Raw genomic sequence first — 27,545 nt, forward strand, 5'->3', positions numbered from 1 at the left:
GGCCCGGCTCGCCGCGCCTGGCCCCGCCCCGCTCCCGCGCAGGCTCCCCGCGCTGCGCCGTCCTGGGCTCCGGCGGGCGCGGGGGTGCGGGCGGAGGGCGAGGCAACCAAAGCAAACCACCCAGGCAGGTCAGAGAGCGGCATAGCCGCTCCTCGGCGCCCGGCCGGCCCGGCCTGGCCCGGCGGAGGCCCCGGTCTGGGCGTCTCCGTCAGCCGCTGCGGCAGCCGCCTCTTTGGAGACAGGTCAGCCCGGCCAGGCCTGAGCCGCCTCTGCTGAATGGCACTCTGTGCCCCATGTCACCGCGTTCGACAGGAATCCTCTCTCCTCAAGTAACACTGTTTTGCATTTATGCAGCTCCTTTACAGGCAAAGCCCTAAACTTGTTGCAGATGTTATATAGGAATGATCAGCCACTGCAGAATTGCAGAAAGGTATGTTTTGAAATGCATTTCTAAGGTAGCTTGAGTCTACTAGGGTTATTTTATGTACTCTCCATTTTCAAACCTAAAGGTGATTTTATTCCATATAATTGTTAGGGGTTAAACACTTACTGCCTAGCCACAATATTTAGAGCTTATGTACTTTGTAGACATGACACACAGTAGATGGTGACTTTGAGCTAAGACTGAGCTTAACCGTTATTTGAATATTTTCAGTAGGTTGAGAGACATTCCCAGAGGGTTTATGACCATGACAGCACAGTAACAGCGTCAGAAAATTGCACTCCTTAATAGGAAGAAGACGCTTAGTGCTTCCCAGAGTCAATGGGAAAAGGTTTTGTGTGAATTAGGAAATAAGTGAGCATTGCCATGGGTTGAATTTAACTCATGCAGAAATGCATCTGAATTGTTCAAGACTTCATCCTGTCACATGCAGGATGAAGATGCAGAGGGAACAGGTTGTAAAAACAGATTCTGGCACAGCCAAAATAAAATTCTTGCAACTTTTCTTGTTGCTTCAGAAAACAGAGATACAGAGAACAGCTCCAAAACCAGCAACAAAATGCCACAGGAATGCCCATGGTTACTTGTGCACAGTGTGGTTGTGACAGTAGGTGAGTGTTATTTTCCAAGTTTCACCCCCTAGCTAAAATGATATGTTGTGATAGGACAAATATACTTACTGCAAAGCATTGTATTTGTTTCTCTTTCGACTGAGGAAATAACTAAGGGTTTACAGAACAAGATATCCTTTTTAAACCATAGAAGCAGTAAAACTTCTCTGAGAGTTGTTCATACGTGATTGACATGGAAATAATCCATTATCTGCTTGATTATTTTCAGGACAGCAATGATACTGGGTTAGGAGTATTTGCAAATGCAAAGAGTTAATGCAATCAAATCAAAGGATTTGAATTCTGGAAATGTGTTTTCAATGGGCATTGCTACTCTTAACTTTGGGCAACTAAAGAGTCTACAAATTAGTGAAAATGAGAATGAATATTTTCTTCTGGTCATGGTTTGTCTCATATACTGCGTAATACAGGAAGGAACATTCAAATTATATCATTATTTGCTCTTCAAGGCTGCTAACATGTTTTTAATTAGTTTACGTGTCAAAGGAGTTTCAGAATTACAGTAGGCATTTTAGTTTATTATCCTTAAATATATGGAAATTTTGAGGCCTGGCCATGCATCTGAAAGCATTTGAAACATCTTTCAGTGATGAGAACTTACAACTGCACTTTAGAGGTGTAATCCTTCTTCTCCCAGTCTAGATGTCTCTTAGTGAGATGTCCATTTCTAGACAGCTGTTAGGTTTTCCCTAGAATAAATGGAGAGAAATACACATCTCTGCAGGACAGTTCATCCATCTTAAAATAATGTCCAAGAGAATCGGGATAAACTAGCACCTGGGAGTAACTGTTCCTCACCATTAACTAGAGATCTAAATCGCAGAAGACGAGTTTGGACTTAGACAATTATTAGGTGTCTCACATGAAGTAAGATGAATCCCACACTCGGGGATGAATGCTCAACGGTACTTTTTTACATTCTGTCAGAAATGACGAAGGTAGAGACTGAACGCTCTCCTGCTTCATTCAAAACGTGCTACAAGTTTTCTTTGCCAGCCTCCAAACTACGACGATGTGTTCTTGCATATGCTAAACTTTACTTCACAATGCAATTATCAGTCACCTCCAAGTGTTGTTCATACTTCAGTTAGGTATACTTTAGCTTTCAAATAACTGACTTCACTTTTTGATTTTAGCATATATAAAACATACTTTAATGTGATCCAGCCACCTTCTCTGAAAAAAATTCTAACTTTAAGGGAATTTTTATCATTGCTAGCTAGAGCAAACTGGCCAACAAAACTATCTGTGGATTGATTGGGGAATATTGAGCATGGAGAGATTCTGTACCTTATGGCCATGCTTTGATAACACCAGGAAACATTGTCTTCAAGTCCTTGCTCTTTTAATTTTTGTACAACACATGGAATTTATTAAATTCATTTCTACTTCAAATGCATTGTTGGAATGAAAAATATTTTCTTTTTGTGAAGCACTTTTGTACAGGTAATGAGATCAATATTCAGTAGATTTCTGCAAAAGCTAAGTTTCACATTAATTTCAGCAATACACGTAAAAAGATTCCTGAATTGAATTAGAAAAAGGAAAGATACACTGAAATGTATTAAGAAGCTTAAGAAGCATCATTTTTAATATTACTTCAGAGCTCACAATAATTTGATTGTATAGCTGAGGGTAGTAGGAATGCCCACTTTAGAGAAGAGCACTTAACATACCCAGGGAAATGGTGCATCCCTAACATGTCCCTTATTATAAATTGTCCCTTTGTAAAAGTTGGTTACCTTGTAGTTTTGCCCAAGGAAGGTGATCCCCCCAGATCCCAGGTCCTAGAAAGGAATTAGGTAGGTTGACTACAGAGCCTTCTACCTCTGGGTTGCCTAGACCAGTGCCTTGTAATTAATCCTGCCATGTCTGCCTCTGGCCTGCTCATCCTGTGGCTGTTGTTCTTCCCTCTCCTTCACTGTGGTGCTTGTTCTCCTGCTTCTCCCCCTGCCTATTTTTAAGCCAGCCGTATTCCACCTCCCTTCCTGATGCTGCAGTCCAGAGATAGATGGAAGATGAGCAATCTTCCTGCTTCCCATTCTTGCCTCTGCAAAGAGCCTGAGCCCAGCAACGATGTGACGGACAATTTGCAGGAGGTTTGATGCCTGAAGTCTTGAAGCCTCAGGGAGAGCAGTGCCTCCCTGGGAGCTCTGGAGGGGCCTACTGGAGGGACAGTCAGCTTGTGGTAGAGAACCAGGAACTGCCTGGAATGTGCCAACCAGGGGATATAGTCTACACATTTTGCAGTGGTTGGGGATGTTCGTATTGAAAATAGATTGTAAGAGTGGAGAAATGTGTCATATTTGTGCTGTGAAAAACACAGGCTGTGTTGTTGTGCCCAGCACACCATGTCAGCTGTCATCCTGATGGAGGGAGGCATAGGTGGGGCCTCTTGAATCCTGTGCAGTGTGAGAGAAGGTCCTGTGCTGGGAGGGAGCAGCAGGGAGCCTGTTGCTGGGAACAAAGGTGACAAGCACCCTCAGGAGGAGCGGCCTGACAGCTAATGGATGGGCATGACCCTGGAGGAAGCAGGAGACAAATAGCCCTGAGTGTTCAAACCAGCATCACTTGATTTCCCTGGACTGTGGGTCATGTTGCAAACTGGCTTTATTTCAGAATTTTGAACACAGCCTTCTAGAAACTGAATTTGACCCTGGCTGCTGCCATCCAGTGCCATCCAGGGGTCTGGCCTGTAACCATGGTAGAGGTGGCAGGAAGGCTCAGCCCTAACTGCAGATACACCCAGCCATACAGCAGTAGCTTCTCCAGAAGAAGTGTCTGCATGAAAAGGCTGTGGTACATTTTTAAGGAGCAAATCAACCTCCATTTTCCTAACCCACCATTCTCAGAAACAGCCAAAGCGTTTTGCCCAGATTTAGCTGCCAGAGTAGATATGTGGCACAGAGCCCAGGTGATTTCACTCTGATGAGGTTCTAGGGAATAGAAAACAGGGTCTTTTAATTAAGAGGTGTTAGCCATGGTGTGCCAGTTCTGACTGGGAGAATACTGAAGACTGGCATAAAAGCACCATTAAAAGTATACTGGCCCAAGCCCCAAACCTTTGCCATTGTTTGGCATGAAGATTTGATGATAGGTTTTGTTGCATATATGAATTTGGGCAGTTTAAACAGGCCGTATTAGGGTGCTGGGGCCCTGCTGTGCTTTGTTATCACCAGAGCTAATGCGCTGAATCCTCATAGCCTTCCGGTTGCCCCATGGCCATTACATAGCTCCTTCCCCTGCGTGCTCTGATCATGCCTTTTGTAGCAGCTTGGCATTGCTTTCAGCTCCCTGGCCATATCTGCAGTGTTTCTCCTGGCTTCCAGCTCCTTAGCACTTTGGCAGAACAGCTACCTGGGCTCTATGCCATGTGCCTGTCCCACAACCTTGTTGACTACAAATAACTCCTATTAGAAATGAGTTTCAAATTCCTCCAAAGCTGGGATATGCCTTTGGTGCTGACTCTGGAGGGACTGGAGCTCTTTCTGCTGCTGGCTGCCTGGCACAGTCTGGGTGTCCTTACCTGCTGGCAGGCTTGTGTCAGCCAGGGAAGAAAAAGTGTTCTCCCTGCCAGGGGTTTTGGGTGAAATTGCTGCTAGCATTGGCACAGGCTGCCACCCTTGTCCCGTTGCCCCTTTGGCTCTCTACCCAGGACCTCCTGTGCTCAGCCACATACCTTCCCCAGCACAGAGAGCTGCATGAGACCTGTCATGTGTGTGGCTCTTAGCCATGGCTGAGGATCTCTGATGTGCAGCTGCTGTGCACCAATGAACTGAGCAGAGGGCAGGCTCCCTAAATCCTATGGAAGGAGCAGGTTCCCAAGTCTTTCACAGTGTCTTTCCCTGGCTGAGGGGACAGCTGAGCTTGGCCTAGAGCCTCACACCAGCGCAGCTCCAGCTCAGTACTCTACTTGAATAAAGGGTTGGGGTGACTGTTGGATGCCTGTGGTCCAGTGTCCCCCTACACCAGAAGACAGGGGTGTCACGGATGCCTGAGCACAGAGCAGGGCTCACCCTGTGCAACAGCTGATTTGGAGACTCTTAACTGAGGCACCACTGAGCAGTCCTGGAAGGACCAGAACATGGTGTAAGGCTGTTTCTTGAACTTTTGGATTGTCTTGCTCATGGAACAAGACATAGCTGGAATTCAGCAACTTAGGACCTCTTGATCTTTGCCTATTCCTGTACATGAACTGGATCCCAACCAGACAACACTTTGCTGTCCCAGCGTCCTCTTTTGTATGTAGCTATATGTAGCTACAGCTATGTCAAGGTATTCCCTCAGCAATGCAGTCTGGAAGCATTTCAGCAGGCTTGGGTGCTCAGGGTTTGGGCCAGTGGTTCACATGTCACCAGCACAGACCAGGGCAGCTGGCTGCCCCTTACACAGCACAGGGGTTGCAGTGATACTGTATGGTCACCTGCACTGGTAAGGACAACCATAAAAGTATTTGACTTGTCCCCTTCGGAGTCACTGCAGAATCACCACAGCACAGAGCAGACCTTGCCTTGATCTCTCCAACCTGTAATCCATCACAAGCCACTTCCACCAGGTCTCTGGGTTTTCTGCTCTCCTCTCAATGCCATTTGTAGTGAGAGCTTAAGCTTGTTTGTGTGTGGCTTGGGCAATGTTGAGTCAAGCTCCTGGAGAATGTTTTCTTGCTCTCAGAACTTTGAACAGCAAATCAATTACCAGATTGGAGAGAAGAGACCTGGTATGTGAGCCTGTTAGAGGGCCAGCATGTCTATGAGAAATAGCTGCCTTTTACAGTGGCTACAAATTGCCCATGCATCCCTGAAAATGGAAAGGCAGCCAGGGACTGGAAGGTCTTAGGCTGCGGAGGGGGAGGCAGGTTTCCAGGTACAAAGCTCCAGAGCGCTGGCAAAAAAGCAGCAAACAGCCTGTGCTACCCTGTTCAGATCACAGAATCACAGAACAGTTGAGATTGGCAGGAACCTCTGGAGATCATCTGGTCCAACCCCCTGGCTCAAGCAGGTCAGCTAGAGCGGGTTGCACAGGACTGTGTCCAGCTGGGTTTTAAATATCTCCAGGGATGGAGATTCCACAACCTCTCTGGGCAACCTGTTCCAGTTTTCAGCCACCCTCACAGTGAAGAAGAGTTTTCTTGCATTCAAGTGGTATTTTCTTTGTTTCAGTGTGTGCCCGTTGCCTCTTGTCCTGTAACGGGTACCAGATCTGGTACCCTTTATACCCATACCACAGGAGTGCAGTCTAAATGAGACGTACTAGGGGACCTGCTGCAGTCAACATGCAACATTTCTGCATGTGGAGGCCCCAGCCTCCTGATGAAGCCAAGGGATGCCTCTGTGGCTATAGGAGGGGGCAGGCCCTGCCTGCTGGGTCCTGGAGAGAGGCTGACTACCTCACAAGCCATGTAGGGAGGAAGGCTGGTTCCCTGGGCATCTGATGGGGCGATCAGTGCCCAGAGCCAGGCAGAGGGAGAGGGCTGCGTGCTGGCCAAATTCGCTGTGTGCGGGAGAGACCTGTGCCCTGAGGCCTCTGCTGCAACGCGGACATTCCTCTTGCTTCCTTTGTGCTGCAGGAAATATGTGCTTCCTCTGTTCCCAATGCTGCTCCTTGCTCAATCACTACCAGATGTGGGTTCCATGCGCTTCTCATTAGTCTGGCAGGCTTGAGACTCTGCCTTTTCCAGGCTCGGTGGGCTGAGTCTTAGGCAAGCTGGGCTTCTTGTGGGAACTGGCACATTTTTTTAACCTGTTCTGCATGCAACAGGGCCTGCCAGGCAGCTGGACCTAGGTGGATAGAGCTAATGCTGCCTTTATGCTGGGCCAGGATGTTGCCTGTAGCAATGCAGGACACTCATGATAAGTGGATGGAGCTGGGCTGCTTGCCAGTTAGCGCAGCCAGGCTGCAGCAGGGTTGCAGCAGGGTTACCAAGGGCCAGCATCTTTGGGGGGCTGGGCTCCTCTGATAAGCTGCGCAGGTGGGAGGAGAGGATGGCATTACGCTTGGGGAATGAACATGCCAGTGGCCTGAGTTGAGGGAATGAAGCCTGTGATCTGAAGAGTAGCTGGCTCGCCCATTGGGAAGAGTCTGCCCTGGCCACCCCTCTCTGCCCCCAGGCTTTGCCCAGGAGTACTGTGGAAGCTGGTGGGTGGCACATCTGGGGACCGAGCTGGAGGGACAGCCCTGAGCACTGGTGACCTGGGAGATATCATGTGTGCCATCTCCTCCAGGATAGTCCACATAGGGAACATATGGTGATGTCCTCGGGTATGCATGAGGCAGAGAGGGCTCAGATGTGGGCTCAAGATGGGGTTGGGGGCTCCTCCCCAAGAAGGAGCCAACGTAAGCCAGTGGTGCCACAAGCAGCACATGGACCATCCTGCATGGGGCAAGATTTGAGGAGCTCAGGTGGTGCAATGGAGTCTGAAGAAGGGCTGCTGGAGTGGTTGTATATGCAACCCTTCCTGCATGTCCTGGAGCCTGCTAGCACCAGAGAGAAGCTCATGGCTGCTGGACCCAGTGGTGTTACAACAGAAACAGCCCCACAGTTGGTTTGTGAGGTCCAGGAATAGCCTTAACCTATCTGGATTGAGCTACAAAGAGACAAACACAACAAGAAAGCTCTTACTCTCCTTCCCCTGCCCTACCACCCATGCTTCAGAGCTCCCTTGGATAAGAGGGCTAGGAAAGAGCCAAATGGGACCTGCCCGTGGATCCATCTTGTCATCCTGCTCTGGCTGCTGCTGGCCGATGTGCATAGGGCTGTACAGGAATATGACTACACTGTCTGGGCAGGCAGGATGAGGCCTTGCACAGTGCGACTGGGGAGCCGTGTTCGGCCCTGCAGCGTACTCATGGCCAGGGAAGCACTGGGAAAGTAAGATGCTCCTTGCATAGAAGCAGGGACATTGCTGAGGCAGTAGGCCAGGAGCTGAGCCTAGCCTGCTGCCTCTTCTCAAACCCCAAAACAAACTCCAGGTCCTTCCTCACACTGCTGGTGGCTAGTGCTGCACAAACCTGAAGCAAAGGTGTGTGGTGAGAAGTGCCGAGAGAGAGCACTGCAGAGCGCGCATATCAGGTTTGAGCCTGTGCCCTGTAGTTTTGCAGAGTTGTCTACTGGCTCCAGCGGGAAGCAGAGCCAGCCAAGTGGTCCCCATCTGGGCTGCTGCACTACCAAGAGCACATTCCTGGTGGCAGGGATCTGCAGGCTGGTCACCTACAGGAAAGACCTCCTGAGATGGAGAGGTCACCAGGCTTGATTTCCAGAGATGCCCAGCAATGGACAATTCACTACACACTTAGGGAATGGCAGCCTGGATGTTTCCTTCCCTCTGTGCCCTGAAGGGTATGTTTACCTGTCCCCAAATACCCCAGGCTTCCAGAGGAGATCAACCTTTTTATGACTTTGCTGGTCTCCTGACTCAGACAAGGCAAAGGGAGCGGGCTGCACAAATGCAGGCGGAGAAGTTGCTTGTTCTTGTAACTGGAGCATGTTTCAATTAGGAATAATCCTACAGAGAAATCCAAGCACAAACCATTCCACAGGAGGTTTCTACCAGAGCCTGCTGTCCCCGAAGGAGAGTGGTCATATTGCCACAGCTGTCTGAGTCACTGGCTCCAGACCCTGGAGTTCTCTGTGCAGCAGCCCAGCACTCAGGGCGTGTGGTTTTACTAGGCAGCCAGCAATCTCCAAAAGACGCTGATGCACTGTGGCTTTTGCACAAAATGTGGCTTTAGAGCTGTAAATGGGAAGCCTGATTTCCTGTCCACCGTCTGATGGCACATTAAAGGATGAGGGAGGGGCTGATGTGCAGTGCCACAGACATCTGTCCTACTGAAGGACCTAGGCGGGGGCTGTGGCTGGGCTGCGGCGCTCCTCCAGCTGGGCATGGGGGCCACCAGCTCTGCTACATGCCAATGTGCAGTAGAATGCTTACAGTGGCTTTCAATGGCAAGCACTATCGGGGGCTATTTTCTCACAATATCAAATACGTTAAGTGGGTAGAGAACAGGGAGGCCCAGTGTAACACTGTGCGGAACTATCCCTGGAGCCCTTCAGCTCTGGCATGGAGCTGGTGTCCTCAGAGTGCGTTACCCGCTAGGGGGAAGCCTGCGACGGGCTTTGACTCCCACAGCGCCTCGGGGAGTGGAGCTAGGTCCCTCCTCACAGGCCTGTGAGTGCAGTGTGGGCTGCTGCTTGGACCAGGAGCCAGGAGAATATTCAAACACAGAGTCCATGGGTCTGCTCCCTGCAGCATGGCTGAACAGCTGTGCATTTCTGAGACACGGATTTGGCACTCAGCCCTGCCTGAGGTGCTTGTCTGCCACTGCACGTTCATTTTATCCCTGGTTGTTCGGTTTATCCCTGCTGCCCTGTGCTGGGGATGGAGCCAAGGTGCTCACTGGAGCAGGGATCACCCAGTAGGCCAGGACCAGGAGGCCTGAGCTCCTGAGGGGGCTGGGTCATAGGCTGGCCCATCTCCTCAGGGCCTGCCCTCCCAGCCTGGCCCGACAGTCTCAGCAAAGCTTGTCTCACGTGTGGGCACACTTGAGCACTTTGGTTTGCAGCAAGAGAGACAGTCATAGGAATAATTGGACACAGAGATTCAGAGCGAAGGCTGTGCCAGACAGGAAGTGGGAAAGTGGAGGCTTTCTTCAAAAACAATGGCTCATCTTTTTAAAAAGGGCTTGATGTCTGTAATGACTTCCCAGAATTGCTCTCCTCTAGCTTTTCCTCAGACCCTCAGTAAGTAGCACCAGCCCCCTGCACCCTGTAGAAACAGCTCTGCCACCAGCCCTTCGTCCCCATCCTCTGCAGTTCCTGTACTCACTGCCTTCCTGCTTTCCCAGTCACTGTGTTGGAGGATCCTCCTGCTCCTTCCTCCAAGGATGCACTCACCTGCTCATCTGTCCGTAGTGGCTTCACAGGGACTTCTTCCCTCCTCTTTCTGCCCTCTTTCCTGTGGGGAGCACTGTCCTACAAGCCTCAGTTCAGTGGATTTACTTTCATCTTTTGTCTAGCCTCTGCCTCTCCTTGTGTCCGCATGAACACTCATCTCCTTGCTCCTGACACGGCCAAGCCAAACCCTTCCTTGCTCCTGCCTTCTCTCCCAAATCCTAGCAAGTGTGCCCTGGGAGGGTCTCAGCTTTGCACAGACCTCCAGTCGTGTGATTTGGGTGTTGAGCACATCACAGGAAAAAGCCTTTTCTCCATATTTTGTCTGCATCTGCTTCCAAGCACTAACATGGAGCCAGCAGCTTGAGACCTTGTGCAAGAAAGGGTTCCTGGGCATGTAGCAAATTTGGAAACATTAGTTTTGGACCAAGTGAAGACTCCTTCCCAGCAAACTGATTCAGGAATGAAACCTGACAGACAGCTGAAAATGGGAAATGACCAAATCAAACACTGGATGAGTTTGCTCCATGCCACAGAAATGCAAGGGGAGTGTGTAGCCAGGTGGGAGAGGGAGTCTCAGAGCTGGCTCATCAGGCTCATCCAGATTTATTCAGATTTAACAAACATCATGTAGTAAATCTGCTCCCCCCACTATGGCCTCAGGAGCTAAGCATCTGAATGGGAATTTCACCCCTGAGCTGTAGCTAAGATAAGATCTGGATTCAGGTGGTCCCACTCACTATGTCTAAGTATGACTGGAAGACAGCACAAAGTCTCCATGGTAGAGATCTCCTGTCTCTGTTGATGATTTGTGCCACCTGAAATTTCCACACTTCCTTCCTGACCTGCTGGGAACTCAGCTGGAGGCTACAGGCCAGCCCTGACTGGTGCGGGAGGTGAAAAGGAAGCTGATGGAGTATGCAGAGCAAGAACTCCCTCACTGCAGAGATTGTCTGGGCTGCCAAACATCAAGCCTGGAAAAGCTGCATTTGACCTTTAGGAAGGAGCAACATGTCATCAGAAGCTTGTCAGAAAACATGGTCATGCTTTGATTTTCTGAGTTGAGCAACCATCAGAACTTGGATGTGATGCCTTCTACACATATGCATCCTCACTTCCCTCCAGACACTTGCTTCCGAGGGAGGAGTCGAGGACGCATGGCCAGGATAAAATTCATGTTAGCTGTGACTCAGCAGCCCAAAGTGGTGCTCCAGGCCAAGGAGCAACTTGTACCTCTGCTCCCTACAGAGCAGAAGAGTTGTCAGAAGGTCTGTTTTCACAGAATCACAGAATCACAGAATCGTTTAGGTTGGAAGGGACCTCTGGAGATCAGCTAGTCCAACCTCCCTGCTCAAGCAGGGACCTCTAGAGCATATTGCACAGGATCACATCCAGACGGGTTTTGAATATCTCCAGCGAAGGAGACTCCACTACCCCTCTGGGCAACCTGTTCCAATGCTCTGTCACCCTCACAGTGAAGAAGTTTTTCCTCAGGTTCAGATGGAACTTCCTGTGGTTCAGTTTGTGCCCGTTGCCTCTTGTCCTGTTGCTGGGCACCACGGAGAAGAGGCTGGCCTCATCCTCTTGACACTCCCCCTTCAGATACTTGTACACGTTGATGAGATCGCCTCTCAATCTTCTCTTCTCCAGGCTGAAACAGGCCCAGCTCTTGCAGTCTTTCTTCATAGGAGAGGTGCTCCAGCCCTCTAATCATCTTGATCATTTTAACACTGAGTGATAGGTTTATACAACCCTAGACAAGCTGGGGACCCTATTTGCACTATGGGTAAGCCTACAGCCTGTACAGCGCTGCATGGAGAGCCCAAGCTTGCTCTGAGCAAGAAACGGGAGCCAGTTCCCTTGCATTTTCCTAGAGTGGGTCTGCTTTCCCATCCAGCTTACTCAGATTCTCTTGGATCACCGCATGGCGCTTCATACCTGGGAGGAAATGGGGGGGGTGTGAGAAAAGTAGGTGACCCTGCCTAGGCATTATGCACAACAGCTGAGGGCTGCAAGGGATGCAGCAGGACTCAAGGGATGCAGCAGGCTCTGCAGCCATTCCCTTTCAACTCCTTGGCCTGGGGCTGCCTGTTTGCTAGCTGTGCCTCTCTCTTTAGGCGGCCTGACATCTGGAAATAGCTGGGGAGGGGGTGGTCAGCCTAACTTGTGGGTCCTATCATCTGGGCCCAGCAGTTGCCATAGTAGCAGGGGACAGCTTTAGGCCACATCCTGCTCTGTCCTCCTCTTCTCCCTTATGTGGGTAGTGCAAGCTGCCCTGCCCTAAGGGTATTTTCAAGGTTTTCAAAAATTAAAGGGGGACAAATCCTCCTGGTGTGTCCCAGTGGTTTCTCAATAATAAGCCCCATGGATCCCATCTTGGGGGCAGGGTCATCAGGCTGTTGTCTCAGCATTCCCTTGGCACTCCACTGTGCTGGAGCTCGGAGCAGCCAGCTGGAAGTGGGGGCCACTGCTGGTCCTCACCTGTGGACAAGAAGCCTATTCAGTGCTGCTGCCAGGGCTCTGTCGCCCTTCTATCCTATGCAGCATGTTTGTGCTCTGCAGAGAGAGTGTGGCCAGCCGTGAGCAGCAGCCGAGGCTGATCATGTGGCTCCTAATGAAATCCAGACCCTGGCAGAGTGATGACATAGCGCTGTGATTTGTGCTCCCATACAGACTAAACAAGCAGAGGCACTTTATAACGTGCAGTGCTGCAGCCAGGCCAGCGCAGACACAGGGATAAATCAGGTAGCAGCAGTGCAGATGCCTCTGGCTGCCTTTGTTCTTTCTAATTGTTCGTCTCCTGCTTCAAGGGCTTGGACACAAACATACTTGTGCTTTTTCTGAGGCAGAATAGGGGGGGGTTCCAAAGTAGTAGTGAACAGAACTTCGAGAAACTATATTCAGGCACTTGGAGCCATGCAGAGATGGCTCTGGCTCTCCATGGTTTGCACTAAAAATGCATTTTCAGCCCAGAAACACCATAGCTGCCGTGCTTTGTCCATTTGCAATTTACAGTTCATTGTGCCAAGGAAGTAACTGGTCACCTAGATCACATGGAAATACTTCCAGTGCTCCGTTGGGTTAGTGAAATTTTTAAAGCTGAGCCAAAGCGGGTTTGGTAGGTGGGCTGTCTGCCTGTGCTCTATGTGGGGGGTGTACACACATGCCCAGATCTTGCTGAGCGGCTATGCTCCAGCTACCCCAGTGTTGCCCCTGGGCGCCCCAGGAGGGTATGTGACTGCTCAGGGCACAGTACCAATCCCACAGGATGCCACATTCACAAATACCCTGTCCTTTGGCTGCCACAGCAGCAGGCTGGAGGCTCGGAGTGCTGCAGAGGGCACCCTCTAGACCCCCTCTAGCCAAGCACATGTCCCAGACTCAAAGCACTTCCCTCAGCTCCGCCCCAACGGCACTAATATGTTACACTAAAGCAGAGGGGTGAATGGATGGATCAAATGCATGTGACCAACAGGCTGCCCTAGGTTGCCCCGTGAGCCAGCCAGCCTTTGTCCAGCACTAGGTGGCTGTCAGCAAGGATGGAAGCTTAGACTGCTGCAAGGTCTCCCTTGCATAGCGTGGGGCTGCTTGGGAACTCAGGAGGGCACAGGAACCTGCTGGCTTCATGGTGGTGGGACCCCTGTGCTCTCCCAGTGTCTGTGGCTACCAGTCCCTGCGGAGCTCCCAGTGAGCTAAACAACGCTCTGTTTGTTGGACGAAAAGCCAGAAAGACTTAGTCCATTGGCACAGAGTCAGGAAGTGCTTAGGGGAGCGTCAGCTGGATATTTCTACCGGCATGGCTGGCAATGGCCAGGTTTGCACAGAAAAGCAGCCTGGGTGCTGCAGGTTTGGGGCGGACTCTGCCCCATCCTGCAAATGGCCAGCCCCAGCGGATAGCAGGGCAGCCCGGCATACGCTCTAGCCACCCTGGCCTGCTTACACTCACCTTCAGATCCCATATTTTAGTCCCAAGAGCAGTGTGAGGTGGAAAAATGACCCCTTCAGTTGTCAGCTGGAGTGAGGAGTTAACAGAACAAGGATCTGAGAGTTAAGGAAAGAAGCATGGCAGACAATATTCTCCTGCTGAGGAGGGCGATAGATATTTCTTCTCAAGCTGGACCTCCCCTCTTAGTTTCAGATTTCAAGGTTTTGAATTGCACATTTTCTCCTTTTCTCTACCAAGTGCCTCAAAAAGATTCTTCACTAGTGTTTGGGTTTGTTTTCACTTTTCCTACCCTGGAGCTCTGAAAAAACCTCCTCTAACTTCAGAAAGCTGAGGAGCAGGAAAAGGGAAAATGGGAAACTTGAACCCTCCCTGTGCCTCCGGTTTGAATGCATTTTGTGGAGAAGGACTGAAGGAACAAAATCAACCTCTCAGCAGTTCTCCATGTAGGGAAAATGCAGAACTGGGTGTAAACAGCCAGAAAAAGGCTCTGCCATCTCCCAGGAGAACACCGTACATGCTAGTTAAAGGTCTTCATGCAGCTCTGGGGCTCAGGGCACCAAGTCCCAGAACCACAGCCCATCCTTATGGGGACACCAGGAACCCTGAGGAGCTTCTCCTACCCCTGAGCACCACACACACTTTGCTTCTTTCCTCTATGGAAGATGGGGCTGCTGATGATGTGGGGTGACCTTGAGGGACCACATTGTGTCTACTTGTGGTGGCACGGGCTCCTTCGTGCTTGGGGCTGGCAGCACAGCTGCTCCCTGCTCATGAGGAGGTGACCTGGCAGGCGCTGGTGGCAGCACCCCAGTGTTTCTGTAGAGCAAAGCATGGAAACACATGCACAAGGCAAAGGCCTGCAGAAGGGTTTCACTGTGGCTATTTATTTAGACTCAGCTACAAGAGGCATCCTCCAGGGACCTTGCTGAGGTCACCAATTGCTATGGTAATGAATATGAAATGAAATTGATGACGTTGCTGTGGCAAATCCTCTTTGGGATGACTCCCCACAAGGTGATCTTCTGCCCCTGGTTGTGGGGAGTCACTTACAAGCTGAATATTGTGCATGCACGGAGGACACTTATGTGGCTGGGGGTCATTTCTGAGCCCTTAGGCTCTAGACATCCCAGGAGCTGAGTGTCCTTGGGGAAGGCAGCCAGGCAGCTACCCTGCAGCCCCTGCTGGGCTTTAGCCTCCTGAAGCTCAGGCAGGCTCTCCCCATGCCGTGTGCTTTCCTCCAGCCACTGCTTCTTCTTCTGGCATTGCAGAATGGCTGGACAGACTCTCCAAGGGCATAGAAGTGGCCTGCAGCCACTGTGGCCTGCCCTGTCTCCCGTGGCTGATTCTGATTTGGAAGAAGCCAATGGATGGAAGCACACATTTCTCTGGCTCATTCCCTCTGAAATTGTGTGTCCAAATTTGCTCGCTTGAGCCATTACATCCATTTTGGGGGGTAAAGGAGGAAAGGAAGAGAGGGTCATATCCCCATGGGTAGCATATATCCATGTGAAGTATTAGGACACCTGCATTGCTACATAAGATGTACGCTGCTTATATATATCTATATCTATATTGATTCACTCTGGTTTGTGAAATACCACTCTCCGATTTGCTGGAGTTCCCTGAACCCCTAGCAATCTTCATGTTTCCCTCACAATATTAAATCACAGAATCACAGAATGGTTGAGGTTGGAAGGGACCTCTGGAGATCAGCTAGTCCAACCTCCCTGCTCCAGCAGGGTCACCTAGAGCACTTTGCCCAGGATCGCGTCCAGGCGGGTTTTGAATAGCTCCAGGGAAGGAGACTCCACTACCTCTCTGGGCAACCTCTTCCAGTGCTCCGTCACCCTCACAGGAAAGAAGTTTTTCCTCCTGTTCAGATGGAACTTCCTGGGTTTCACTTTGTGCCCACTGCCTCTTGTCCTGTCGCTGGGCACCACGGAGAAGGGTCTGGCCCCATCCTCTTGACACCCTCCCTTCGCATACTTGTACACATTGATGAGATCCCCTCTCAGTCTTCCCTTCTCCAGGCTCAACAGGCCCAGCTCTCGCAGTCTTTCCTCATAGGAAAGATGCTCCAACCCCTTAATCATTTCTTAGTAGGCCTCTGCTGGACTGTCTCCAGTAGTGACATGTCTCTCTTGTATTGGGGAGCCCAGAACTGGATGCAGTACCCCAGGTGGGGCCTCCCCAGGGCTGAGGAGAGGGGCAGGGTCACCTCCCTCCACCTGCTGGCAACACTCTGCCTAAGGCACCCCAGCATACCATTGGCCTTCTTGGCCACAAGGGCACACTGCTGGCTCGTGGTCAACTTGTTGTCCACCACGACTCCCAGGTCCTTCTCTGCAGAGCTACTTTCCACCAGGTCAACCCCCAGCCTGTCCTGGTGCAGGGGGTTAGTCCTCCCCAGGTGCAGGACCCTGCAGCACTTGCCTTTGTTGAACTTCAGGAGGTTCCTCTCCGCCCAGCTCTCCAGCCTGCCCAGGTCCCTTGGAATGGCAGCACAGCCTTCTGGTGTGTCAGCCACTCCCCCCAGTTTGGTATCATCGGCAAACGTGCACTCTGAGTGCACTCTGTGCCTTCCTCCAGGTCATTGAGGAATACGTTGAGCAAGACTGGAGCCAGGACTGCCCCCTGGGGGACACCACTTAGCTACAGGCCTCCAAGTAGACTCTGTGCCGCTGATCACAACCCTCTGAGCTCTGCCATCCCGCCGGTTCTCAATCCACCTCACTGTCCACTCATCCAACCCACACTTCCTGAGTTTCCCTGTGAGGATGTGACGGGAGACAGTGTCCAAAGCCTTGCTGAAGTCCAGGGAGGCAACATCCACTGCTCTGCCCTCATCTATCCAGCATATTGTCCCATCATAGAAGGCAATATATAATGATACCACTGGCACTGCTGTTCCCCCTTCCAGACAGTGTTTAGAGAATTTTCTTATATAATCTTGCAAGCTCATTGTCTCATGCATATTTCATTCTTATTTGAATTTCCCTTTAGAGTTTATTTTTGGTAGGGCCTGAAATAGGAAACGAATTGTTGGCAATGGGTTCATTTTTATCGCAGCTGTCTGGCCAAGCCAAAATAAATGTGCTGCTTTCCAGTCCAACAACTCCTTTTTCAGTTTTTGAAAATTAGGAAGAAATGGGAATAATATTAATTTTACAGTTTTGATCGAGGGGAGAAGAGCTCCTGGGCTGATGGCAGTTGTGTGTTTAGAACACCCAGCCTGAAACGTGGCTTGCAGCTGCTGGGTCGCAGGTTCAGCTAGCCCAGCCTCTCCTTATCTAGCGCTACCACTTGTTTGGCCTGTGGAGCACCAACGCCATTCAGGACAGAAGTGGCACCTGGTCCCTGGACCAGTGAGTGGGGCATGGAAAAGAAGGGCTGGTGGCAGCTGGGCACGTTCTTCTCTATCACTGAAATTCCCTCCAGCCTGATCCACTAAATCTTCAGTTGGAGAGAAGCCATGCAATGTACTTACATAAGCCTTTGTGTTGCTGCTGAAACCAATCCCTGACTCATCTTTCAGGGAAGGTGGCTTCAGAAGAGGCCTTCCAGTCCATCTCAGGGGAGAGGAAGACCTGTCCACATTAGGATATCCTCCTGTGATCTAACACAGCTGGCTAAGAGATCAGTGAAAAGTGACTAAGAAAAGCAAGTTTATTTATGCTATGTGTGAATTTTTTAGTGGGGTTCTCAGTGGCAGGGGAAATTGTTTGGGGGTCCACGAATCAACAGAGGTTGAAAGCCATAACATTAAATTCATGCACTGTGTCTATTACATGGCATTGTCTGTTAAAGATAAACCAAAGTGCAGCTGGGGGAGGAAAGCCTGCAGGCCCCTGGCAGCAGACTTGGAAAAGAGATTCACAGTCACATTATGAGGAAAGAACGGTCCTTCCTAATGCTGTGGTGTGACAATGCCTCATTCATTACACTGGTAATAGCCTTCATGTCCTGGGGCATCACAGATTTCCTTGGGATGCATCTGACCTGTCTGCACTGGACAGACCCAGCAGTAAAGGACATGGAGGTAGATGTCAGGTTGAACATTAGCTTGCAGTTCCTCTCATCATGAATAAGGCAAAACATATAGTGGGCTATGTTAGGAAGAGCATGAGCAGCAGACTGAAGGCTGCTACCTCCTTCACTGACTGCTGCATCTCAGTAGTGTCTGGATGTAGAACTTCTGGTTCAAGAGGGATGTGAAGAAACTGGAGAGGTCCAGAGTAGGGTTACCAACCTGGTCATGGATCTAGAGCATGTCTCACAAGGAGAGATGGAGGGAGCTGGGCTAGTTTGGTCTGTCCAAGAGGAGGTAAAGGGGGTCTAATAGCAGCCAACAACTGCTGGAGGGGCAGTTGCAAAGATGATGGCATCAAATCCTTCTCAGTGGTGCCATATGATATGATGAGAGCCACAAATTGCAGCTTAGTTCAGGCTAGTTCCCTGGGACTGGCACCACGGAGTTGGGGGCTCTCCATACTTGGAGGCTTCCAAGACTTGGGTAGACAAAGCCACAGCTGCCTCGATATGGTGCTGGTGCCATTCCTGCCTTGAGGCTGCCATGGCCAGAACTCAGGAGCAATTCCATGCCTGGATGCTGGCTGAGGCTTCCTCACAGTGCGCACAGCCATGCCAAAGCCTTGATGTTCACTCCCATGCCCCGGAGCTGAGGAGCTTCAAGGAGAAAACCCTGTTCCTCAGCTCACCTTGTTTAGCCACTTGCACAGGCCTGAGGGGAGCCCAGGAGGCTGGAGATGCACATCCCCCTTTTGCTGAACTTGTGGGGACCACGTTTCCTTGTCCCCCAAAACTGCTTTTATTTCTTATGGCATCAGGGACCCCCTTCCCCCCACCCCATGGCTCCGGCCACAGGATCTTCAAGGAAAAGCCAGCTGGAGCACCAGTATGGGAAGTGCTGCCAGCCTGGTATGCTGAAGGAGGCTCCAAATGAGGCTGAAGGAGCCTCACAGGCTTGGAGCTGTTGGCAGGCGAGAAGCAGCATGCCTCTGAAGCCCCAGTCAGCATCAGCAGGACCCAAAGCCTCCCTTGCTGAAGCAGCTGCATTTGCAGCACTGAGGAAGGGGGCCTTCAGGGGGGCCCCTGAAAGGGACCCCAGCCTCACTGCCCCAACAGAAGGAACCCCCACCCCCCCCTACAGCTCCAAGATGGGAGGGCTTTGCTGGCCTTAAAATCTTCTGGGAGAAGGCCAAGGAGCACTGATGATGCCCCACCACGGGTCCAGGCAGTGAAAGAGAGCACAGGCTGCATGTAGGTAGTGTGCATGTAATGTGTAGGTAAAGTGCAGGCAAAGTGCAGACGGAATGCGGGCAGAGTGAAGGAAGCATGCAGGTAGTGTGCAGGTAGCGTGCAAGCAAAACATACATTGTGCGCAGCTAGAGTACAAAGTGCAGGCAGTGTGCAGGTGAAGTGCAGGCAGAGTGCAGGTAGTGTGCAGGTGAAGTGCAGGCAGAGTGCAGGTAGTGTGCAGGTGAAGTGCAGGCAGAGAGGAGGCAGGACTGCTTGGGAATCCCAGGTAGAGCCTGTGTGCGAGGAAGCACACTTTCCATTTGGGCTTGTCCCAGTGTCTGCGATCTAGCCAGACAATGGCTCGGGCAGCAGCACAGCACCTTGAGACTACCTCAGCCCTTGTGAGGGCAGCCAGTACCAGTGGGCACAGAGCCACTCTCTGAGGGGGCCATTCTTGGAAGTGCTGGTTGCTGCGGCCATGCGGATGGCTGAAATGTGCATGACTTGCAGTTGGCAAGGAGGGTATGTGGTATGCCCAGTCATGCCGTGCTGCAGTGCTCCATCTCCCCAGCACCCCGCTGTCTCCGCTCTCTGGAGAGAGGAGCTCACAAGACACAGCAGCATGGTAGACCTTGCTAGTGTGCCAGGTAGCATGGCCAAGGTGTGCCACAGGCTGGCATGCTTGGTGGGTGCTGGTAGCAGCAGGATGGCTCAGTGGTCAAGGCAGGGCCTTGGAAAGCTGAGGTCAGACCCCTGTAATCCAGGATCAGCCTCCCTCCCCGGTCAGTAGAGCACTGCCTTTGCTCTGGAGCCCCCTTGGACCACCATCCCCGCTAGGTCCCTAGAGTGGGAATGCTTATCCTAGGGATTCTTGGAGCTATATGCCATTAGGATGTGGTCCTAGGCCCTCCTGCCCTTTCCTTGCCTGAAGACGGGATAGATCTTTTCATGCCTTTATGGCTCAGGCTCCCCAGAGCACCTGGCCAAGGATTGTGACTACCTTCTCCTCAGTGGCCAAAGCATCAAATCCTGACTATGCTGGAGAACGTCTGACCAGGAGCACCCCACATCCCTGTTTCCACCAGGGCTCTTGCCTGGCTGGGGAGGAGATGCTGCAATGCTGGGGGGAGCAGTGCTCCTAATCTTCCCACCAAGGCTGGTCTCTGCTGCCAGGTGTAAAGCCACATCCCCAGCAAAGGACAACGCATAAGAGCAAATACAGCAGGGCTGTGTTTGACCAGCCTCCTCTACCCCAGGCCTACATATCTGACAGCATCACATCGCTACTGCTGTGCGGAGGTGCCTGACAGCACAGGTGCCTTTGCAATCCTTGTCCTAGTGGCTTTAGGGCTGGTGCATTACAGCACCATCATCATTTCTGGGGAGGGAAGTGCAGCTGGTAAATGCCCCTACAGTGGTGCTAGGGGTGGGCTCACCCACGCCCACCTACACCAGGAGCACAAAGAAAGGCCTGTGCTGAAACAAGACTTTGCCATCTCCCTCCCTGCTCCCCCAGGAAAGCTTGGGCCCACAGGGGATTCATGCTGCTGAGTACCAAAGCAAGGACAGGCGATTCCCAGCATGTTGCCTGTCCAAGGGCAGCCTGGCAGGAGCTGTGACATGGACAGACAGCACCTGGATACAGGAGAAATACACTTTTATTAGGAAAGCTTTCTGCAGAGATGCCAGGCTCTGTCGTACCAAACTAATCCGTCCAACTCCGCTGGATGGGACCCCCGTAGCCAGGACAGCCTCTCTGAACAGCGTCCAGGCTCAGGCCATAAATAGTGCTTTCCTCCCAGCCACTCCTGGCAGAAACAGACTCAGCTGCGGAGGGGCCATCAGTCGAAACCAGCTCGACCTCACGCTGACTGGGGCAGCGTGGCTGTGGAGGGACAGTGGCGCCTGGGGCAGCTACATCTCCAGGAGGGGAAAAGCTGAAATGGCAAGAGACATGCATGGAGCCGGGGCACCGCGCAGCACTAGGAGAGTGCAACCGCCCTGCGGCATGCTGCTCCGCATGCTGCGCTGGTGCAGGGGCAAGGCGCTGCCACTGGTGAAGATGTGGGCACAGGTGCAGGGATGGCCTGGCTTGCCTCCTCGTAGGCTGAGCAGTGAGCCTGCCCTCCAGCTGCCACTTCCCATGCAATGAAAACTTGATAGACCAGACTAGGAGGCAGGAAGCAAGTGACTCCGTTACTGCAGAATATAACACGGGTACGGCTAGTACAACAAGCACTGCTTATGCAATTGATAATACTGCTACAAAAGGGGTGACCAGTGGGTCAGAGCTGCGCATGGCCCAAGGTTTTTGGCCAGGGCGGTACTGCTGGGCCACAGCGGGATGGCTCTGTGAGGTCCTTCTTGCAGGGAAGGTGAGCTGCCAGAACCGTGCAGAGGAGAAGCGGGGAGCAGGGCACAGCCATGGGAGGGCATCTCTGATGGATGGGGAGTACCAGGTCCCAGAGCAGGGGAGAGATGAAAAAAAGAACAGGGGAATGAGAGAGAAAGAAGGAAAGAGACAGCTCAGAGCCTCTTCCAGTGCCCCCTGCCCAGTTCAGGCCTCCATTTCCATCGGGTGTGCCTGCAAACTTCCTTCCTCCTGCCAAAATGTCTGATGCACGGCAGGCCAGCGCCAGGCCGGGCCCCCCCCCCCGCCCCAGGTCCTCATTACTGCACTGTCTGAGAGGGCACTACGGCTGCTTTGGGCTGCTCCAGGGTAGCTTCTCGACTTTTCTTTCTGGGAGGCTTTTTAATGGGCGTTTTCTTTGCCACTTGGTCGCTTGGGGGAGCCTGGTCCTGGCTGCTGCCAGAGTTTTGCTTCTCTGCCCGCTTGGGCTCCCCAACCGTGGGCTCTGCCATGGGGGGGATCAGTTTCTGCAGGTTGGGAGAGGTGGGCAGCATAGGCTTGCTGGCCTTCTGGCTGCTGGCGGCCACCGAACGCTTGGCTTTTTGGGGCGGGGTGGGTTTTTCCCGCTGGGGCTGCAAAGCGCTCAGCCCGTTCTGCCGGGCACTGCCATCTCCCTTGTTTAGGCTCTGAGTCTTTTCCTTCAGCTGGGCAGCCAGCAGTGTGGCTGCCTCCGAGGTCAGGTGGGGATGGAGGGCCTCGGAGCGCAGCTTGCTTGTGCTGGGGCTGCGAGGAGCCTCCTTGCTGTCCCCAGCACGTCTCTCCGGGTGGAAACCACCCATCTTTTTGAAGGCATTCTGGACTGCCCCATTGATATTCTCCATCTGCTCTGTGTTGGCCTTGCTCCTCTGCTTGGGCTTGGATGGTGACTGGGGCTCTGCGAGGAGAGAAGCTTTGCCCTCAGGGAAGCTTGGCTCCTTTGGATGCTTGTGCGCTTTCTCCTTGCTCCTTGTACTGCCCTTCTCGTCTGTTTTGCCGTGCACACTGGCCGAAGTCTCGCTTGGACTCCTCTTCCTCTTGGACAAGCCCTGGCCATGCTCAGGGCTGCTGAGCTGGGCGGTGGCTCTCTCTGGGGACTGGCTGGGTGCAGGCAGCGAGTTGGACTGGTTGGAGTTGTACCTGCTGTGGATCCAGGATACTTTGGGCTTTGTGGATGGGTCAGGGGGACGGGGCTTGGTTCTCTCAGGAGAAGGTGGCTTCCCGCTCCCTCCAGGGCTCCTGGGCTCTGCGGTGCTTTCTTCCTCATCCTTGGACTGTTTGGAGAGCCGGGCAATCCTGGCATAGAGTGCTGCGCTGGCAGAGCCTGACCCGCAGGACGAGCGCTCGCTGTCAGAGGACTTGAGCAGGGGTGTTTCACTGCTGTCAGCCTGGAAAGCTTTGACAGAGCCTGTCTCCTTAAGAAAGGTGTATTCGCCCGCCTCTTCTGCACCGACTGGGGGCATCAGTTTCTCTCCTAGGCTGCAGGATGTTCCCTTGTCCTTGCTGTCACCCACACTCTCTGCAAAAGGAGAGTATGGAGCTGTTACATGGGCAGGAGGCTGGGCACCATGGTGGGCTGGCCAGGATGTCCCCGAGGAGAGGAGAGGAGGGGAAGGAAAGGGAAGGGAAGGACTGAACTGCTCTCTGCTCTCACAGCAGACCAGGAGACATGCAGGACGGTGGGGCAGAGACCAGGTTGTCCCACTCAGTCTGTCTCTGCCTTCCAAGAGGTTCATTTTGGCCTGTTTTACCTTCTGGTCCACCTCCCTGCAGCAAATATTCTGGGAGCTTGTTCAAGGACCCCAGCAGACACGAAACCTTAAAACAATACCAGTGTCTCTGGAAGAAGGACGCTCTGAAACCCCATGGGAAGCAACTGCAGAGGCTGGGGCTCAGGGATGGGGACAGGCTGGGCTCAAGTTCCCCTTCCTGGACACTAAGGCATGCTCCTGAGGAGCAGGACTGACACGTGCATGGCCCTCTCCATGCAAGGGTGACACCTCTCCTCCCTCCATCTCTCCACAGAATAGGAAATACTCCCGGAGCTCCACGGCCACCTTGGAAAGCGCCCTGTCCCTCTGCTTACCCTCATGGGGGACACAGTACACCGGCCCCTCGTCCGTAGTGTCAAATGAGGAGAAGGAGCCACGGGAAGACCAGGATGGGGAGGGCTGCTCCACCACAGAGGGTGGCTCGATGAAGCTGCAGTTCATGGTGTTCTCCAGGTCGTGGTGAGCCACTGCAAGGGCAGAGAGCTGGCTGTCAGCGAGCTGCTGCCTGCCCTGCCTGCTCTCCATTCTCTCCAGGACCCCCACGTCCACTTCATTCCACCCCCACGTCCACTTCCCTGCTAGAAGGGATGTGGGTGCTGGACAGCCCCTTTGCCCATCTTGCCTGTGGATTTCAGAAGCCTGCACAGCCCTTGGATGCAAACTGGACCAAGCCTACAGAAAGGCTATGCTAAACCCCTGGAAGAGGATACCACTCCACCTGCCACTGCTGCCTCAGGCACTTGCTGGGGTCGCGGTCCCACTCTTGCATCATCCCCACTGGAGCAACACAAGGTGGACAAAAGGTAGGCTCTGGCACCACATCCAACCCAGGACCATCTGGAAACCCCCTGTGCTGCACAGCCCCACCCAGTCTCCAAGCCCCTCTGGGAGCCCTAGACAGGTGCCCACAGTCCTGGGATGGGCTTGCAGCAAAGGCAAGCAGGCAGTGACAAAGAAGTCCTCCATGACTGAAAACAAATGCCAGTGGCCACCACAGCTCGTGTGAGCCTTACAACCATTTCCCTCTCCTCCCACCCTGGCCCTCTGTGGCTGGTCTCCAGGTGCCAGAATCAAGGATGTACATTGTGGAGAAACAAGCTATAAGGAAGCCTGGGTGCAAACATCTGGCCTGTATCAGCAGGTCTCACATCTGGTATTGAGCAAGAGAGGACATCACCAGGTCCCACAAGGACACAGAAACAGCCCTGGGATTTACCCAGGCTCAGACAACAGCGATCTGACAAGCCCGGTACAACAATTCTGCAAAGAAAGTCTCATCGTTTGAACTGTGCCTGGAGGCACAATTTTCTTCCCAGGGAAAGAAATGAGCTGCCAGTTTTAATTGCAGTAGTTTTAATTTCAAATTTATGATCTTTATTTTCTTTCTTCTTCCACAAAAGAAGGTAAAGGAAGAAATGCCTGCGGTTAGGTCTTTCAGCATCATCTTTTATCAATTCTGCTACTTTTCAATCCCTTCACCAACTTCTCCAGAAACAAAGACAAGGAGGAGCACATCCCTGCTGGCCAAGGGACTGTTTCCTCTGCAGTTGGTGGCAAAATACTGAAAAGAAAAAGCCAAGGGAAAACCACCAGAGAAGAAAAACGTGTTGTTAAAAATATTTTTTTAGTTTCAACAGTAAAAAAAGCTGAAAAAAGACAGTTGCCTGGTCTGGGGGATAGGGGGCCTGGAATTTTTGTTTGATCATTTTTAAGTATTTTCACTGAGAAAGTCTAAGTCAGGAAAAAAAAAAAAAAAACGGGGAGAATGACCAGCAGTGAAATCCTGCTCTGCCAATGCTAAACACAACCCCCATCCCAGTGCTTCCTGGTGCACTGGCACTGCCTCAGGGTTTCTGTCAGAAATGCTGCCATCACCCCTCACACATGCCCCACACTGGGACCCCAACAGATTTGGAAACACCAGCAGTCGGTGCAATACCCTGAAGCCCTGCTCTGCCTGCCTCTGCCTGAGGCCAAACCACTGAGGGTAGCAGCGAGCCGTGGCAGGATGGTGCAGGCATAAAAGCTTCCTTCCTACAGGGCATGGGACACAGAGCGTTTCCCTGCCCTACCACTGGCATGCAGCTCCACGCCTGGGGTTTGAGGCCAGTGGGAGAGCGGCATCGCCACTGGGCTGACCGAGCTAGGACGAATTTACTGGTCAGGGTCGCTGGTCCCAGCGCACTGCCAATGCGCGCTTTAGAGTGATGCAGTTGGGCGAAGGGGACGGAAAACTTTGGTGGCAGCTGCAGGGCAGACCTGAACTGACTTTTCCTGGAGAGCCCGGCACTATCAGCTGCTGAAACAGAGATGCTTTTTGTGCTCATCTCCTGATGTACAGATTTCTGCATGTTCATTTTTCTTTCTCAGCTCAGTAACTCATTAAACGTGGCCCTGAGTGCCTGTAGAACTGTGTCATTTTGCAACAAAGACACCAGAAAAGCACCGTCCCTTACTACACAGGGCACTGCACAGTGCACTGGTGGGAAGGGAAGCAACCAGCAGGTTTTCGCTGGCAGACAGCTTTATAGTAAGTCAGTATTTCCAGTTGTATATCGTATTGTTTGTACTCTCTGCCAGCGCACCCAAATTCTGTCTTGATTCGGCCCATTCAAGGCCTATAGATAGCAACTGGCACAGGAGCTGGCCAAACGATGCATTGTGAGACACCATACTCCTCCCAAAAATATCACCTCTCCCATACAGGGCAGAGCAACTGCTTATCACCAAGTGGTTAGTTGTGCAGTGATTTACTGAGCAGTTGGTTGGACTTTTTGACTCTTGTAACATTTTAATGTTTTATAATAAATTAATTCTTCAAATGCTGCAAGTTGTCCAGCTAGGATGCCCAGCAGCATCATAACATTTATTGTTTATTGGAAAGTATAACTTCATAAATGTAAAGAACCAGAAGAACTATAGGGTGGTAAATGGTTCATTGAAACTACAGGAGTGATGTGTGCTTGGCCTACCCGGTTCAGGCTCTTAGAGAAGACAAAAGAGTGTGAGAAATAGCAGATGTCTGAAATATCAGATATATAAATGCAAAATAGATAAAGGCAAGGGATGCATAGCAAGAGCAATGATTTAAACCACCCACACTCCTCACTCGCATCTCAGTGAGCCATGTAGCTCAGGAGAGAGACTTGCTGTCCTCATAGAGACCCTTCTGTGTATGAAGGTGAGCAAGAGGACAAAGGAGATGACTGAATGTGTAAGAGAATAAAACTGAAACTGGTATGGCCTGAAATGAGGGAGCTTCATCAGTCAATGCCTGCTTAGCTCCAAGTACCCTGCCTTGCAGGGGCATCGCAGGACAGAAGAGATTGAGCAGGGTACCATGGATGGCTAAAGGAAAGAAGGATGCTAAAATAATGGAGTTAATGAACTTCAGAGGAGAAGCACTGAAACAAAAGTGGCTCCAATATTTAAAGAGTAAACGGCACTCAGAGTGGGGGAAGCAGTAGCTTCAACATGACTTTTCTTGCAATGAAAACCAAAAAGGAAAAATCAAAAGCAGATCATTGGAAGCAGATGAAGTGAGGTGCTTCCTGAGAGAAGGCATGACTAGGTTCTGGGACTCACAGCCATGAGGCATCTCTGAGAGAATGACAGGCTTCAGAAGAGACTAAAGAATGGGGCTTAGGAAGAAAAAGGATCTCCAGAACATCAATAGCAAGGGGGAAAGCAATACAGCTCCCATGTGGGCCCAGGAAAGAGAGAGTCCTCCTGCTCCGAGGAAGAGCCCAGCAGAACCTGGCAGGCAAGGAGGGGACAGCAAGGGACAGGGAATGGTCAGCATAGGACTGCCAGCTGCAGCAGACTTTGCTGGGTTTTTACACTGTCAGGAGCTGTGGGTTGGGGCTTGGGGGCTCTATTTCTGTGCAGTCAGGCTCCTACGTGACCTTGCTGGAAAGTGGGGCTCACTGATATTAAAAATACAGCTGGAGCAAGAAAGCACAGAAGCCGTTTGGGGAAAGGCTTGGGGCCAGCAGACCGCAGAGCATTTCTCTGCCCCTTCCACCTGTGCCCTGCCAGCTCCCCTCACCTCCGGGGAGCATGGCTGCTGCTACAGCCTCTTCTCACAAGCCAGAAACATCATGTTGTCCCAGCCCATGCGAGGAACACTGGGCGCTGGGGCAAGTCAGACAGGCCAAGGAGGGAATTGCTGCCGAGAGCCCCTGGCAGGCAGACAGGAGCCTGTTCGGAGCGGGCTAAGCT

General features: G+C 51.9%; 1 protein-coding gene and 1 long non-coding RNA gene across 3 annotated transcripts in view; one reads left to right on the plus strand and one right to left on the minus strand.

The window, feature by feature from the left end:
* Nucleotides 1-25: 25 nt before the first annotated feature.
* On the plus strand, nucleotides 26-26,148 carry LOC138061439 (uncharacterized). The gene is made up of 4 exons (XR_011135197.1): nucleotides 26-242; nucleotides 355-430; nucleotides 961-1,053; nucleotides 23,578-26,148. It is a non-coding gene; the product is annotated as an uncharacterized lncRNA (long non-coding RNA).
* The window catches only part of SCARF2 (scavenger receptor class F member 2), a 38,527-nt gene continuing 31,939 nt past the window's right edge, over nucleotides 20,958-27,545 (minus strand). For both annotated transcript variants that reach the window (XM_068911713.1, XM_068911715.1), the window contains 2 exons: nucleotides 23,639-23,791; nucleotides 20,958-23,071 (listed from right to left, as the gene is read on the minus strand). In XM_068911713.1, the coding sequence (XP_068767814.1) occupies nucleotides 21,837-23,071; nucleotides 23,639-23,791 (1,388 nt within the window). In that variant the 3' untranslated portion in view covers nucleotides 20,958-21,836. The remainder of the gene's footprint in view (nucleotides 23,072-23,638; nucleotides 23,792-27,545) is intronic.

Source organism: Struthio camelus, chromosome 17, assembly GCF_040807025.1.
Source record: "Struthio camelus isolate bStrCam1 chromosome 17, bStrCam1.hap1, whole genome shotgun sequence".
In the NCBI taxonomy this organism is placed as follows: domain Eukaryota; kingdom Metazoa; phylum Chordata; class Aves; order Struthioniformes; family Struthionidae; genus Struthio; species Struthio camelus.